General features: G+C 37.1%; 1 protein-coding gene across 4 annotated transcripts in view; it reads right to left on the bottom strand.

Moving 5' to 3' along the window:
- Nucleotides 1-18,376, bottom strand: part of LOC135099776 (clathrin interactor 1-like) — a 173,493-nt gene that overhangs the window by 82,828 nt on the left and 72,289 nt on the right. For all 4 annotated transcript variants that reach the window (XM_064002298.1, XM_064002297.1, XM_064002296.1 and 1 more), the window contains exon 6: nucleotides 14,165-14,384. In XM_064002298.1, the coding sequence (XP_063858368.1) occupies nucleotides 14,165-14,384 (220 nt within the window). The remainder of the gene's footprint in view (nucleotides 1-14,164; nucleotides 14,385-18,376) is intronic.

The following is an 18,376-nucleotide window of genomic DNA, read 5'->3' as shown; positions in this document are numbered from 1 at the left end:
GCATCTAGCCAAAAATATCTCCAATAACTTTGCTTCTTCTTCTTTCCCTCCTCTACTTCAACCAGATGGCACCACTGCTATCACATCTATTTCTAAAGCTGAACTCTTATCTCAAACCTTTGCTAAAAACTCTACCTTGGATGATTCTGGGCTTGTTCCTCCCTCTCCTCCACCCTCTGACTACTTCATGCCATGTATTAAAATTCTTCGTAATGATGTTTTCCATGCCCTCGCTGGTCTAAACCCTCGGAAGGCTTATGGACCTGACGGGGTCCCTCCTATTGTTCTCCGAAACTGTGCCTCCGTGCTTGCACCTTGCCTAGTCAAACTCTTTCAGCTCTGTCTGTCAACATCTACCTTTCCTTCTTGCTGGAAGTTTGCCTACATTCAACCTGTTCCTAAAAAGGGTGACCGCTCTAATCCCTCAAACTACCGTCCCAATGCTTTAATTTCCTGCTTATCTAAAGTTTTTGAATCTATCCTCAACAGGAAGATTCTTAAACATCTATCACTTCACAACCTTCTATCTGATCGCCAGTATGGGTTCCGTCAAGGCCGCTCTACTGGTGATCTTCTGGCTTTCCTTACTGAGTCTTGGTCATCCTCTTTTAGAGACTTTGGTGAAACTTTTGCTGTTGCCTTTGGACATATCAAAAGCCTTTGATAGAGTCTGGCACAAAGCTTTGATTTCCAAACTACCCTCCTACAGTTTCTATCCTTCTCTCTGTAACTTCATCTCAGGTTTCCTTTCTGACCGTTCTATTGCTGCTGTGGTAGACGGTCACTGTTCTTCTCCTAAATCTATTAACAGTGGTGTTCCTCAGGGTTCTGTCCTGTCACCCACTCTCTTCTTATTATTCATTAATGATCTTCCAAACCAAACTTCTTGTCCTATCCACTCCTATGCTGATGATACCACCCTGCACTTTTCCACGTCTTTTCATAGACGTCCAACCCTTCAGGAGGTAAACATATCACGCAGGGAAGCCACAGAACGCCTGACTTCTGATCTTTCTAAAATTTCTGATTGGGGCAGAGCAAACTTGGTATTGTTCAATGCCTCAAAAACTCAATTCCTCCATCTATCAACTCGACACAATCTTCCAGACAACTATCCCCTCTTCTTCAATGACACTCAACACTCCCCCTCTTCTACACTGAACATCCTCAGTCTGTCCTTTACTTATAATCTGAACTGGAAACTTCACATCTCATCTCTAGCTAAAACAGCTTCTATGAAGTTAGGTGTTCTGAGACGTCTCCGCCAGTTTTTCTCACCCCCCCAGCTGCTAACTCTGTACAAGGGCCTTATCCGTCCATGTATGGAGTATGCTTCACATGTCTGGGGGGGTTCCACTCATACTGCTCTTCTAGACAGGGTGGAATCAAAAGCTTTTCGTCTCATCAACTCCTCTCCTCTAACTGACTGTCTTCAGCCCCTCTCTCACCGCCGCAATGTTGCATATCTAGCTGTCTTCTACCGCTATTTTCATGCCAACTGCTCTTCTGATCTTGCTAACTGCATGCCTCCTCTCCTTCCGCGGCCTCGCTGCACAAGACTTTCTTCTTTCTCTCACCCCTATTCTGTCCACCTCTCTAACGCAAGAGTTAACCAGTATTCTCAATCATTCATCCCTTTCTCTGGTAAACTCTGGAACTCCCTGCCTTCTTCTGTATTTCCACCTTCCTATGACTTGAATTCCTTCAAGAGGGAGGTTTCAAGACACTTATCCACCAATTTTTGACCACTGCTTTGACCCTTTTATGGGACTGGCATTTCAGTGGGCATTTTTTTTTATTAGATTTTTGTTGCCCTTGGCCAGTATCCTTCCTACATATAAAAAAAAAAAAAAAATACATAAAGCAACATTATTAAAAAAAAGAGAGCTTATAACTTTTTTACACTGCAGCTTGTAAATGTGCCATAAACAACTGCTCATATGAGGCAGCTAGAAAGGTCCCACAGTGGGAAAAAAATTTTCTAAATAATCAAAGGAGCAACAGAAAAATGGCTATTGGAGCTACTGACAAAACAACAACTAAAAAACTGATGAAGACATTACAGAGGAAAGAAAAAAGAAGTCAACACAAAGCAGAACCATCTCACTCTGAACCATCGACGAGTGGTACTGCAACTCTAGCTTCATTTTCAGAATCAGATTCTACATCAACAACAGATGATAACTCTGATTTTGAAGATAAAACAGACAAGAATCTACGTGGAACTAATCTTTTGATATTACCATCAGTTGCATTAGCTTGTGACAGGTCACAAGTTTCAGATGGGACTGCAGTAAGTATAGTTAGTGCTACTTTACAAGATACTGGAATAATATCTTCAAAAGATGCCTTTGAAATTATTGAATGAAGTAAAATTCGTCGAGGTCAATGAAAAAGAGACTTGAGACAAGAAAACATCATGACACTGATAAAAAAAATGGCCCTCAGCTTCGATGGAAGAAAAGATAGAACTCTATCTCAGGTTAAAAAAGGGAATAAGATTGCCAAACAAGTAATGACCAAAGAACATATAACTTGTGTCAAGGAGCTCTGAATACCTTGGCCATGTAGCTGTGTCGTCTGGAAATTTGTAGACAGTTGCTTCAGGAATTATTGATTTTCTGAATGACAAAAACATTATTCCTGAAGTTCTTGCAGTAGGTTGTGATGGCACTGTTGTAAATATTGGCAGAAAGAATGGTGTAATTTCTCTTTTAGAACAACTTGAAAGACCATTACAATTGTTTGTGTGTCAACTGCATGCTAATGAATTGCCATTGAGGCATCTGATGCTAAAGTTAGATAGGCCTACAACAGGACCAAGAGGCTTTACTGGCATAAATGGAAAACAATTGTCTAACTGTGAAAATTTACCATTTATTGACTTTGAACCCATTCAAGCAGAAGTGATCAACATTGAAGTCAACCTTTCAGATTTAAGCTCTGATCAGAAGTATTTGCTTGAAGCATATAGAGCTGTTTCCTCTGGGGTTTGTGGAATATCCTTAATGCATCACAATCCTGGTAAAATGGTGCATTCTCATTGTATCACTACAGTGAATAGAATTCTTAACTTGTACATGGCAACAGAAAATCCCACAGAAAATTTGGTAGCAATAGTAAGATACATAATGGAGGTTTATGTACCAATATGGTTCAAAATTAAATGTGAACCATCAATTATTTTTGGAGCTAAACACCTTCATGACACTATTAGAATAACTACAAGGATAGATGCAAATATTCAAGCGATAGTAAATCCAGTAATTCTGAGAAATGCTTACTTTGGCCATCCAGAAAACATCTTACTTTCAATGATAAATGACAACCATAAGGTTATCAAAAACTTGGGGTGGCAAAGAATTTTGAAGGCTCAAACATCAGTCAGATCACGAATTAGAAGTTTTCAAATTCCTTAGTAAGATTTTAAGTCTGGTACATTCACAAAACTGATCAACTGGCAAAATTCAGAAGTAACAGAACTGCCATTGACAAAGAGCATGAGCGAGGAAGAAATAACAGAACTTATCGAAACAGGAAGCATGGCATCACCACACTATAGAGATATCCCATCACACACAAGCTGTTGAAAGATTGATTAAAATAGTAACAGAAGCTTCAGAACATGTTTGCGGAGAATCAGAAAGAGAGAGATTCATTATGAACACATTGAAGTCAAGGAAGAATATTCCTAAGTTTGACACCAAAAACAATACAAAATATAAATAAATCCAGTAATGGTAGGGTGGCTGGGCTAGAGAATGGGTAGAACTTGATACACATCCATGTCCTCGTGGTGAGTTCTGGGCTATTTTTTTAGTTACAATATGTAAATAAAAAATAAGCAAAGAGGTGTGTTTTATATTCATTCTAGATGTGCTTCAATGAGCAAAAAAATTAAAAAGAAAAGAAAAAAAACAATGAGAGGAATGGTTGTAATTCTACATTGCTTGCATTTTTTTATACAATGAATAAATACAAATACTTCATATCTAAAAGTGACATGGCAAGAACAAAGGATATTAACCAATCTCACCAAAATTTTAAACACATGAGGTAAAAGTGATATAACACAACTTAGGAACTAGCCATGTGAAAGATTCAATTAATTTTATTTTGGGAAATTTTTTTTTTAATTTGTCTTGAAAAACTTTTTTTTTATTTCAAGCATATTGTGGGGACAGAAGATATATCTATACAGCTTCCAGATTTAGTATGTTATTATTATACATATAGAAGATAATATTGCACACTAGCCACAAACAGTACACGATAAATTATAGAAATGGGGTATTATGTGAAGTTTACTAATTTAAGACACTTTTTTTCAGACTTTGAAGAGCTGGCGGGGACAGAAGATGTAGTCCTAGAGAAAAATGCTTTGAACACAATTTTTTTCTCACCAGTTGGCACCTTTTCCACACTAACCACAAAAAGAGTTAAAAAAAAAATAAAAAAAAGCTCCACCCTAATATATATATATATATATATATATATATATATATATATATATATATATATATATATATATATATATATATATATATATATACAGTGGAACCTCAGTTACCAAACGCCTCTCTTTTCGAACAAATCGGTTTTCGAACAATATTTTGAAGTTACTTTTGCTTCAGTTGCGGTACCATAATTCAGTTCTAGAACAAAGTTACTTGATTTTATATATCAAATGACAGCAAAAGCTGCCATTTTTTACTAATTTATAGTTTTTATAAATATTTACTTAGTTGTTATATATCTGGAGGAGAAACACAGAGTGTAAAACAGTAATCCAATCTTTGAAATAAAGTAAATGTGATCCTGTTGAAAAGCCTCAATGTAAACAAACAGTTTTCAACACTCAGGAGTAATCATGAGCCACTTGTGGCTTTCTCGATGACCCCCAACGCCATCACTACTGCACAACTGCATTTTTCCAGTAGCTTTTCCCAGCAGCAAGATGTCCAAGTGTTATGATCACCTTCATTTTGGTGGAAGTGGGTTGCTTCTCTCTGTGTCACTCTGTAAGGCTTCCCTCACTAGATCAGTGACAAAGTGAATACCTGCATGGTCTAAACAGTATTTTCTGATGAGTTCTGTGTCAGTAAGTTCATTCAATACATCCTTTCTGGATAAATAATTTGTGAGCTGGGGATGTTGTGAAGCAGCCATCTTGGCTATGGGAGCATGTCATAAGCCGCTAAGACAGGGAAGTCTTGGCTGTGGGAGCATGTCATAAGCTGCTAAGACAGGGTAGAATGATGTCTGGAAATGCATTAACCCATTTTACAATGTTTCCTATGGCAAAAATAGTTTGGGTTTTTGAACTTTTTGGATTTTGAATGGCATTCAGGAACAAATTAAGTTTAAGAACCAAGGTTCCACTGTGTATATATATATATATATATATATATATATATATATATATATATATATATATATATATATATATATATATATATATATATATATATATTTTTTTTTTTTTTTTTTTTTTTTTTTTTTTTTTTTTTTTTTTTTTTAATATTATAACTGACTTGCAAGAATATTTGGGCATTCTACATCAGACACATTTGTTTTCACATTTCTTTATTGAATTTATTCAATAAAGTAATTTTAAATCAATGTCTGATATAGAATGCTCAAATATTATATGAGTTCAGCCATAGAAAACTGAATATGACCATGCACATGGGGCCTGCTAGGAGTTGGAGGGACAGGGTTACTGCTTTGCTTCCTTGGTCTTGCCTAACCCCATTTTATTGTTCATTGTTTGTGAAAACCATTAAGTCTAAAATTTTATTATTTTCTAAATTATTTTTATTTATTTGTTTTCATCATTTTGGGAAAATATTCCCCTATTCACAATAAACTGGCAGTGGAAACAAAGGCAAAAACAAATATTTAGTCCCTCACTAATATACATACCAGATGCAATCAAAAAGTTTGGAGACTGCACCTATGAAAAGAAAAAACCATGCCTGCCCTCAGCACTTCTGCCATGCTTGATGTGCTCCCTGGAAGTCTTTTTCTCCATGTGAATGAAGCACCATCTGTGGTAGAACTCCATGGACCCTCATCTCAAGAGTTCTACCATCTGAAGTAAAAGATTCAGCACAAACGAGCTGAACTGTGTTGAAAGATCAAATGGGTAATTCATCATGTCAACACACCCAATCACAGTGCTTAGAAAATGTTTGAGTTTTTTTTTTTGGGGGGGTCCACTTCAATACTATCATCAGTCACCATTATCCTTACTCACTACATTTGGTCCGCTGTGACTTTTCTCTTTTCCAAGATAATATTCAAGTTGAATAGCCACCATTTTAACATAGATTTTTTATTTACTTATTTATTTTTATTTTTTTTATGTAGGAAGGACACTGGCCAAGGGCAACAAAAATCCAATAAAAAAAAATGCCCACTGAAATGCCAGTCCCATAAAAGGGTCAAAGCAGTAGTCAAATATTGATGAATAAGTGTCTTGAAACCTCCCTCTTGAAGGAATTCAAGTCATACAAAGGTTGAAATACAAAAGCAGGCAGGGAGTTCCAGAGTTTACCAGAGAAAGGGATGAATGATTGAGAATACTGGTTAACTCTTGCGTTAGAGAGTTGGACAGAATAGAAGTGAGAGAAAGAAGAAAGAATTGTGCAGCGAGGCCGCGGGAGGAGGGGAGGCATGCAGTTAGCAAGATCAGAAGAGCAGTTAGCATGAAAATAGCGGTAGAAGATAGCTAGAGATGCAACATTGCGGTGGCGAGAGAGAGGCTGAAGACAGTCAGTTAGAGGAGAGGAGCTGATGAGATGAAAAGCTTTTGATTCCACCCTGTCTAGAAGAGCAGTATGAGTGGAACCCCCCCAGACATGTGAAGCATACTCCATACATGGATGGATAAGGCCCTTGTACAAAATTAGCAGCTGGGGGGGTTGAGAAAAACTGGCAGAGATGTCTCAGAACACCTAACTTCATAGAAGCTGTTTTAGCTAGAGATGAGATGTGAAGTTTCCAGTTCAGATTATCAGTAAAGGACAGACCGAGGATGTTCAGTGTAGAAGAGAGGGACAGTTGAGTGTCATTGAAGAAGTGGGGATAGTTGTCTGGAAGGTTGTGTCAAGTTGATAGATGGAGGAATTGAGTTTTTGAGGCATTGAACAATACCAAGTTTGCTCTGCCCCAATCAGAAATTTTAGAAAGATCAGAAGTCAAGTGTTCTGTGGCTTCCCTGCATGAAATGTTTACTTCCTGAAGGGTTGGATGTCTATGAAAAGATGTGGAAAAGTGCAGGGTGGTATCATCAGCGTAGGAATGGATAGGTCAAGAAGTTTGGTTTAGAAGATTATTAATGAATAATAAGAAGAGAGTGGGTGACAGGACAGAACCCTCAGGAACACCACTGTTAATAGATTTAGGAGAAGAACAGTGACCGTCTACCACAGCAGCAATAGAACGGTCAGAAAGGAAACTTGAGATGAAGTTACAGAGAGAAGGATAGAAGCCGTAGGAGGGTAGTTTAGAAATCAAAGCTTTGTGCCAGACTCTATCAAAAGCTTTTGGTATGTCCAAGGCAACAGCAAAAGTTTCACCAAAATCTCTAAAAGAGGATGACCAAGACTCAGTAAGGAAAGCCAGAAGATCACCAGTATTTGATCTGGCGATCAGATAGGAGGTTGTGAAGTGACAGATGTTTAAGAATATTCCTGTTGAGGATAGATTCAAAAACTTTAGATAGGCAGGAAATTAAAGCAATAGGACAGTAGTCTGAGGGATTAGAATGGTTCATCATAAATCACAGATGGTGCTCCACATATATGAAGAAAAGTACTCCCAGGGAGCACACCAAGCATGGCAGAAGTGCTGGAAGTAGTGTATCACTGCGCTGTATAAGGCAATTACTTTTGAGGGAGATGAAGGTGAAACTTACATCAGGTTTTTTTTTCACTTCTTTTCACAGGTGCAGTCCCAAAATCTTTTAATTATATCTCAAATATACTATATATATATATATATATATATATATATATATATATATATATATATATATATATATATATATATATATATATATATATATATATATATATACAGACATACCTCGGTACTCGACCATAATCCATTCTGAGGTGGTGGTCGAGCACCGATTTGTTCGAACACCGAAACCAATTTTCCCATAAGAAATAATGGAAAGTATTTTAATCCGTTCTTACCATTAAGAAAAATACCTAAAATATTATAAGAACGTGTATCTAAACAACAATAAAACGTAAATGTGCACAAGCAGTACATGATAAAGATAAATAAAGCATTATAAACCATTTTGTTTCTGTTTTCCTCTTTGCCTTCCCCTTATCACTGTCTTTCTTTGGACCCATTATTAAGGGCTAGAGCAACACGAAAAAGTTTAAATCTGGGAAGAAATACTCGAACAAACTGCGTACGTCTTACTCCGCTGGCGGTCTGAGTCAAACTGACACTTACCCGCTGGCCGAGAAGGGCCGTGAAGGGCCGAGGAGCGCGTTCAGGTCGACTCGGCTAGTCGAGTACCGAAAATCTGTTCGAGGTCCGATCCATTTTCTACTCGAATTTTTTGGTCGAGCACCGATTTGGTCGAGTATAGAGGCGGTCGAGTACCGAGGTACGACTGTATATATATATATATATATATATATATATATATATATATATATATATATATATATATATATATATATATATATATATATATATATATATATATATATATATATATATATATATATATATACATATATATATATATATATATATATATATATATAGTGCTCCCTCTAGTCACAAAGTTACGTTCTTAAGCCTCCCACAAATAACGAAAACCCACAAATATGGGAAACCATCCCTACAAGGCTTAGAAATAACTATGTTAATAGTTTAAACCATAAAATATACATCTCACACTTGTCATGCACATTTCAAATTCACTTTAACACAATAAAAAACAATTACACATATAGTATACAATATTCTAATTTCTAAAAATACAGTACACTGTAAAATGAAAAGAAATTAAACTTATATATACAGTAAACCTTTGATATAATGAACCTCTATTGACCAAATTTTGGGTATAATGCCCCCTTAAAGGCTGTTGCCTGCCATCTCCCATCCTCCCATCCTTCCATCTCTCTCTCTCTCTCTCTCTGGATATAACAAATTTTCATCTTTGGTGATGCACCTCTCCACTATATGTGTGCATTATGTTGGTAGTTTACCATAATTTATGATATGTGAAAGAATATTCCAGGGCCTCTGGGCCAAAAAAGAATGAGCTGATGAGGACATCTGATAAAAATCTGTGAATACTAAACCACAAATATATATATATATATATATATATATATATATATATATATATATATATATATATATATATATATATATATATATATATATATATATATTTGCCAGTTTGGTATTCACAGATTTTTACCAGAGTCCTCATCAGCTCATTCTTTTTGGCCCAAAGAGCCTGCATTATTCTTTCAAATGTCATAAATTATGGTAAACTATCAACATAATATATGTGTGTGTGTGTGTGTGTGTGTGTGTGTGTGTGTGTGTGTGTGTGTGTGTGTGTATATATATATATATATATATATATATATATATATATATATATATATATATATATATATATATATATATATATATATATATATATATATATATATATATATATATATATATATATGAATTTTAAATACAGTGGAACTTCTGAAACTAAATTCGTTCTGGAAACCAAAACTATTTTCCACATAGGAATCAATGAAAAATGGACTAATCTGTTCCTGCATACCAGTCCACCTTGTCTTAGTGGCTTATGACAGACACTCCCACTGCCAAATGGCTGCTCCACAGCATCTCCAGCTCAGAAATTGATTATATAGAAAGGACATATTGAATGAGATAAATAATACAGAACTCATCAGAAGATGTTGTTTGGACCATGCAGGTATTCTCTTTGTCATCCCTCTGGTGAGGGAAGCCTTAAAGAGTGACACAGAGAGAAGCAACCCACTCACCACCAAAAGGAAGGTGATCATAAAGCTTAGACATTTTGCTGCTGGGAAATGCTACTGTGAAAAATACAGCTCTACAGTAGTGAAGGCATTGTGGGTCTTTGAAAGAGCCTCAGGATTACACCTCAGCCAGCTAAAAACTGTTTGTTTACATCGAGGCTCTTCAATGGATCACATTTACCTTATTTCAAAGATTGAATTACAGTCTCACCCCCTATGTCTCTCCTGTAAATATGTAAAAACAAAGGAAATATTTATAGAAACTATAAATTAGCAATTAAAGGCAGCTTTTATTTTGTCTTTTAGTATTTGAAATCAAGTAACTATTCAAGAACCAAATTATGGTACAGCAACTGAAGCAACTATGAGTTCAAAATAAAAAATAAAAAAATTGACTTGTTAGAAAAGGGAGCCGTTCAGTAACTGAGGTTCCACTGTATGTATGAACTGCAAATAAAATACTACACTTGTGGGGCTAAAAATGTTTAATAAAAGGTGGAAATGCATGTAACAAATCTGGTATTTTTTTTTTTTTTTATGTAGGAAGGACACTGGCCAAGGGCAACAAAAATCTAATAAAAAAAAATTCCCACTGAAATGCCAGTCCCATAAAAGGGTCAAAGCAGTGGTCAAAAATTGATGGATAAGTGTCTTGAAACCTCCCTCTTGAAGGAATTCAAGTCATAGGAAGGTGGAAATACAGAAGCAGGCAGGGAGTTCCAGAGTTTACCAGAGAAAGGGATGAATGATTGACAATACTGGTTAACTCTTGCATTAGAGAGGTGGACAGAATAGGGGTGAGAGAAAGAAGAAAGTCTTGTGCAGCGAGGCCGCGAAAGGAGGGGAGGCATGCAGTTAGCAAGATCAGAAGAGCAGTTAGCATGAAAATAGTGGTAGAAGACAGCTAGATATGCAACATTGCGGCGGTGAGAGAGAGGCTGAAGACAATCAGTTAGAGGAGAGGAGTTGATGAGACGAAAAGCTTTTGATTCCACCCTGTTTAGAAGAGCAGTATGAGTGGAACCCCCCCCGGCCATGTGAGGCATACTCCATACATGGACGGATAAGGCCCTTGTACAGAGTTAGCAGCTGGGGGGGTGAGAAAAACTGACGGAGACGTCTCAGAACACCTAACTTCATAGAAGCTGTTTTAGCTAGAGATGAGATGTGAAGTTTCCAGTTCAGATTATAAGTAAAGGACAGACCAAGGATGTTCAGTGTAGAAGAGGGGGACAGTTGAGTGTCATTGAAGAAGAGGGGATAGTTGTCTGGAAAGTTGTGTCGAGTTGATAGATGGAGGAATTGAGTTTTTGAGGCATTGAACAATACCAAGTTTGCTCTGCCCCAATCAGAAATTTTAGAAAGATCAGAAGTCAGGCGTTCTGTGGCTTCCCTGCATGATATGTTTACCTCCTGAAGGGTTGGACGTCTATGAAAAGACGTGGAAAAGTGCAGGGTGGTATCATCAGCGTAGGAGTGGATAGGACAAGAAGTTTGGTTAAGAAGATCATTAATGAATAATAAGAAAAGAGTGGGTGACAGGACAGAACCCTGAGGAACACCACTGTTAATAGGTTTAAGAGAAGAACAGTGACCGTCTACCACAGCAGCAATAGAACGATCAGAAAGGAAAATTGAGATGAAGTTACAGAGAGAAGGATAGAAACCATAGGAGGGTAGTTTGGAAATCAAAGCTTTGTGCCAGACTCTATCAAAAGCTCTTGATATGTCCCATACTGGCGATCAGATAGAAGGTTGTGAAGTGATAGATGTTTAAGAATCTTCCTGTTGAGGATAGATTCAAAAACTTTAGATAGGCAGGAAATTAAAGCAATAGGACAGTAGTTTGAGGGATTAGAACAGTCACCCTTTTTAGGAACAGGTTGAATGTAGGCAAACTTCCAGCAAGAAGGAAAGGGTATAGCAAGTAAAAGTGAAAGAGAAAATGTTAAATGGTTTAGGGGATCAAGTGGAACCTTCCATGATGATTTGGCAATAAACAAAGAAGGGAATACCTTAAATTGTTAAGAAAGAGTGCCTCACCCTGAGTTGGTTCAATGACATGAAGCTTGTACATTTTCCATTTATTTATTTTATTTTAAATTTATTTATTTATTATCTATTTTTATTTATTTATTATTATTATTATTACTTTTTTTTATGCCTGGTTTCCCCTAATTCATCATGCTCAGTATAGTGGCCAGTAATGGAGGATTTTTAATTTTGGCATTTGGGACCTGTTATTTCAAGTGGATGCCGTTCCTAATCTCAGACCATAACCAGGATTCAAACCTGTGCACCCCTGTGCACCTTAGAGCCCCTGGGTCTGCAAGCATGCACAGAGCGATTTTACCACAGCAGCTCCTTGGATTAAATATGGTTGATGCACTAGTGCAAGTGAGTGACATTTAGTTAACCTATAGAATGGGTGTTACCAGATACACTTAATTAGGATGATTTTACCAAAGTTTTACCAAAAACATTGATTTTCCAGTCATTTTCTCAGCTTTGACTTAATCAGTTCTTCATAGTTTAACAACATACTGATCTTCAATCCTTCGTATCCAAATAAGCATAAACACAAACTGAGTTATCAAGTGGTAAAGTGATGAAATGTAGTAACTTTTATTACTATATCGGACAGAGTTCAGAAAGTTGAATACAGTTCTACAGCCTAGTGAGGATTCACAGCTAAGGTTTGCTGCTTCACCAGGATTCTGCCTCCACTTCTCTCACCTGTAACCCTCAAGCACTCACTCACTACTGTGAAATCTCTATCTTTTTGTAAGCAAAATAAAGAAAATATACTCCTGTTTTATCACTTATAATAGATAAATATCATTGTGATCTTTACATCTGTAACTCTCCTTCCTCACTTTCATATTCAGAGGATGAGGAGCCTGAAGGATAGTAATTTATATCATCAGAATCTATAATATCAAATGCATCAAGGGAAAAATATTTATCTCCAGCAGGGTCATCATCCCTAGGAGTAGAATATTGGGACTAAGCCTCCCTGATAAGTCAAGGGACTGCACTCCACACTGCTGTCATCACTGTCTACTCCAGCAACAACACTTTCAAGGCTTCAAAGAGTCACTTCAAATTATCTAGCAATAGCACTTTCACAAAGAAGTCTTTGCAGAACTGTCCTTGTGGAGAGCATAAGTTACTGGCCAAATATCTTCAGTTAAAGAGTCAAACAAGGAATAAAAAATCTTGTGTAAACATTACTGTGGCTTGTTGGACACTGAGGTGCAGAACAAGTTTGTGTGAGTATAGGAGTCATGAAATATATAAAATTCTTGTACACCAATGTAAAGCACCTACAGTCAGCGACACTCATGATCAGAACCCCCACCAACATGAGTGTCACATTGCACAAACTGGCAACTTGCCCCTTCTCAGTCCGAAAAAATATGTCAGGAGAAAATAACTACATGGAAATTTAGATTAGCCCCTCATATGTTTTTGAAAGCATAGAATAACAGATTCAGTGTTTAACATATTGACATTAGGGAAAATGATCTTTTGTGACCACTCCTTGCACTGGCTAACAAAAGGGTTGTTTGTTTTAAACAAAGTGTTTTACTGAGGTGATGAGTGATGCCTTGAAAATATACAAGCCACAATCACATAGTACAAGTGTTAGAGTTTCACTAGAATAGTGAAACAAATTGAAAAATATGCCACATAACTATTGGCAATGAAAAGATTTTTATTGTGTTTGTGAAGAAGTGTAGCAATGAGGGACGTGAGGATGTGCCTCACCACAAACATGGCAGTGGCACACCCCAAAATGTTTGACAACACTACATGGTATAAAGAGACAATTAAAGGTACATCCTTAGTTTACAGCAAAACAACTAAAGAAACAAACATTTTGGGGCACACCACCACCATGTTTGTGGTGAAGCACATTCTCGTGTCCCTCATAGCTACATTTTCTTCGCTAACATACTCATAGATTTTTTGTATTTTTTCCAACCCTATTTTTTTAACCCCAACTGTTTTGATCAATGAATTTTGTGTTTTTTCTGAAATAAAATCCATAAGGAACCTCCATGGTAAATACTAAAGAAAGTTTCTCCATGCCACTGAATCAGACTCACCTGTGAAGAAGACAGATCCTTTCCAAATGTAGCAGCTGCTCCTAAGTCAACCATTTTAGAAGGCTTTGAAGTTCTTTTGTTTGGCTGAGCAGCAGCAGCTTTGGAAGAGGTGGTGGTGATGGTACTGGCTGGATTGGTGGACGGGCTATTAAACTTGGGGCTGGTCTCTTCATCCCTATATTCATTCACAGGGTCCACAGACTCCTCAATCTCATCCCCACTGTGGGATAAAAAGCAGAGATACCTTGTGGATATGGTACATAATAAATTAAATTAATGCAACACTATCAACTACTAACTATCTGTGGTATCACTCATATAGCAACACTTTTTTTCATATATCTCTTATATTCCTTTATTTATTCTGGGCTGGAGTATAAGTCAATATTTGCAGCCTAAAAGTCTCTCTCCAAAGCCAGGGATCAACTTGTATGGTAAATATAAGATGTGAACCTTTATTACTGAGGACTGAACAAATGAAACTGACTGCCTAGCACTCATTGTACACCACTTGCCAAAACTCTTGCAGCCAACCAATTATTTCACAATGAAACTCATGTTTAATAAATCTGTTTAATACTGATATTATAATATCAATGACTTAGCTCATACAGTAAAGTGAAAATATACCATCCTGCAAACCTGCCATTCACATCAGTTGGTGTACTTTAATACTCACTGTACACCACTTACCATAATTCCCACTGCTCACCATATTTATTTCCTATTAGAACATATGCTTGGTAAAATCTATTTACCACAGGTAATTCCACATATCACAGTAATACCTACTACATTACAGTTGTAGAAAACACAGGCCTGCAAACTCGACATTTACAATAGCTGATCGTTGTGTCAGTGGCACCACCAACACCAAGTGCCCAGCTGTTAAACTTATGCAGCAAATACTCATTAAGCTACCATATAATAAAGAGACACCAGTTTTTTCTTTCACTAGAATAAGGCTGGGGAAGTAGTGCTGCTTTATTTTTTTATTGCCTCATTTGGTGAATATAGGACTTAATCTGTATTACAAATCAGAATTTTACAAAATTACTAAAGCAACAGATCAACTTGTATGCTGGCATATGCATTAATCAAACTGTAAAGAGTTTGTGAGCCAGGAACTAACTGGTCATCTGTTCACTTGATTTTTCACTATCTTTATTTAATTTTGCAATGAGAGTACTTTATAATTTTTCAGAAATGTTGAAATTAATAATAATCACATCATTCAAACCTATAAAAAAAAAAAAGTTAAAATATATCAGTAAATGCAAGCCAACACTGCCATCAACTATGTGGGTTAGATAGCACCACTGTCACATGGTCACCACGTCAGTCATTACAGTACACACTACCTCTTCTGAGTATAGTACCACTATTTTTGTCTCAATGTGGTGGATGTGACCAAACTGCCTCATTTTTCCCATACTATATTATAGTAAATAAGTTGTGCATTCACTGATATACTTGTAATATCTTGTTTATTAATCATTTATTCCTATAGGCTTGAATTTTCAGATTTTGATCACCATTAAGTATTAAAGAAACATGATAAAAATGTTTTAATTTCAAAATCATGATCAAACATAATAAAGCAATAAAAATCAAGGAACCATGATTATATGTCAACAATTATTTATCACTCAGCTTACAAACTCACATAGACCCAAATAACTTCCTCATTTCAGCTTCCAGTAAACAAACTATTGTTCAAGCGGAAATTATAATATGTAAACTAACAGCCAATAAAGATTCAGATGTTTGTATGTTTTTTTTCAGATCTTATTTCTATATCCTCCCTTCACTGACCATCCATGTGAACTAACCTTTAACTTTGCTATCCTCCACAACCTAGAACAACTGGTGCAACACCCTACTCATATTCCTGACCATCTTGGAGATACGCCCAACATTCTTGATCTTTTCCTAACCTCTAATCCTGCTTATGCTCTTACCCTATCTTCTCCGTTGGACTCCTTCGATCACAATCTCATGTCTGTATCTTGTCCTATCACTCCAATCCCTCCTCAGGATCCCCTAAGCTAAGATGCCTCTTATCATTTTGGCTCTGCTAGTTGAAGGGACCTGAGGAAGTGCCTAGCTGATTTTCCTTGGAATGACTACTGCTTCCACGTCAGAGACCTGTCTCTGTGTGCCGAGTGCATAACAGAGGTGATAGTGTCTGGCATGGAGGCGTACATTTCTCACTCTTTTTCTTGAACTAAACCTTCCAAACCTTAGTTTAATACAGCCTGTTCTTATGTTATACATGATAAAGAGGTGACCCACAAAAGATACATGAACATTCCATCACCAGAATCTCATGCACTTTATATTTCTGCCTGGAATCATGATAAATCTGTTCTCCAACTAACCAAAAAAAAAATTCATTAATAGAAAGTGTCAAAATCTTTCAAGATCTAACTCCACTCATGACTTCTGGCATCTAGCCATAAACATCTCAATAACTTTACTTCTTCTTTCCCTCCTTTATTTCAACCTCATGGCACCACTGTTATCACATCTATCTCTAAAGCTAAACTCTTCACTCAAACCTTTGCTAAAAACTCTACCTTGGACAATTCAGGGCTTGTTCCTCCCTCTCCTCCAGCCTCTGACTACTTCAAGCTACCCGTTAAAATTCTTCACAATGATGTTTCCCATGGCCTCGTTGGTGTTAAACCCTCAGAAGCCTATGTACTTGATTGGGTCCCTCCTATTGTTCTATGAAAATGTGCCTCCATGCTTGCAGCATGCCTATTCAAACTCTTTCAACTCTGTCAACATCTACCTTTCCTTCTTGCTGGAAGTCTGCCTACATTCAGCCCATTCCTAAAAAGGGTGACCATTCTAATCCCTCAGACTACTATCCTATTGCTTTAATTTCCTGCCTATCTCACATTTTTTAATATATCCTTAACAGAAAGATTCTTGAACATCTATCACTCCACAACCTTCTATCTGATTGCCAGTATGGGTTCCATCAAGGCAGCTCAACTGGAGATCCGGCTTTCTTTACTGAGTTTTGGTCATCCTCTTTTAAAGATCTAGGTGAAACTTTTACTGTTGCCCTAGACATATCAAAAGCTTATGACAGAGTCTGTCACAAAACTTTGATTTCCAAACTACCCTCCTACAGCTTATATCGTTCTCTCTGTAACTTCATCTCAAGTTTCGTTTCTGACCGTTCTACTGCTGCTATGGTAGACAGTCACTGTCCTTCTCCCAAATCTACTAGCTGTGGTGTTCCTCAGGGTTCTGCCCTATCATCCACTCTCTTTCTATTATTCATCAATGATCTTCTAAACCAAACCTTATCCTATCCACTCATACACTGATAATACCACCCTGTACTTTTCCACGTCTTTTCATAGACATCCAACCCTTCAGGAAGTAAACATTTCATGCAGGGAAGCCACAGAACACCTGACTTCTGATCTCTCTAAAATTTCTGATTGGGGCAGAGCAAACTTAGTATTGTTCAATGCCTCAAAAACTCAATTCCTCCTTTTATCAACTTGACACAAACTTCCAGACAACTATCCCCTCTTCTTCAATGACACTCAAATGTCCCCCTCTTCTACAATGAACATCCTTTGTCTGTCCTCTACCTATAATCTAAACTGGAAACTTCACATCTCATCTCTAGCTAAAACAGCTTCTATGAAGTTAGGTATTCTGAGATGTTTCTGCCAGTTTTTCTCACCCTTCAGCTGCTAACTCTGTACAGGGGCCTTATCTGTCCATGTATGGAATGTATTTCACATGTCTGGGGGAGTTCCACTCATACTGCTCTTCTATACAGGGTGGAATCAAAAGCTTTTCGTCTCATCAACTCCTCTTCTCTGACTGTCTTCAGCCACTTTTTCATCGCCACAATGTTGCATCTCTTGCTATCTCTACCACTATTTTCATGCTAGCTGCTCTTCTGATCTTGCTTACTGCATGCCTCCCCTCCTCCCACAGCCTTGCTGCACAATACTTTCTTCTTTCTCTCATCCTTTTTCTGTCCATCTCTCTAATGCAAGAGTTAACCAATATTCTCAATCATTCATCCTTTTCTCTGGTAAACTCTGGAACTCCCTACCTGCTTCTGTATTTTCACCTTCCTATGACTTCAACTCACTCCTTCAAAAGAGAGGTTTCAAGACACTTATCCTTCCATTTTTCACTACCCCTTTGGATCCTATTCAGGGACTGGCATCT

This window comes from Scylla paramamosain, chromosome 4, assembly GCF_035594125.1.
Source record: "Scylla paramamosain isolate STU-SP2022 chromosome 4, ASM3559412v1, whole genome shotgun sequence".
NCBI lineage: Eukaryota > Metazoa > Arthropoda > Malacostraca > Decapoda > Portunidae > Scylla > Scylla paramamosain.
This window is presented reverse-complemented; position numbering and strand designations above follow the sequence as displayed.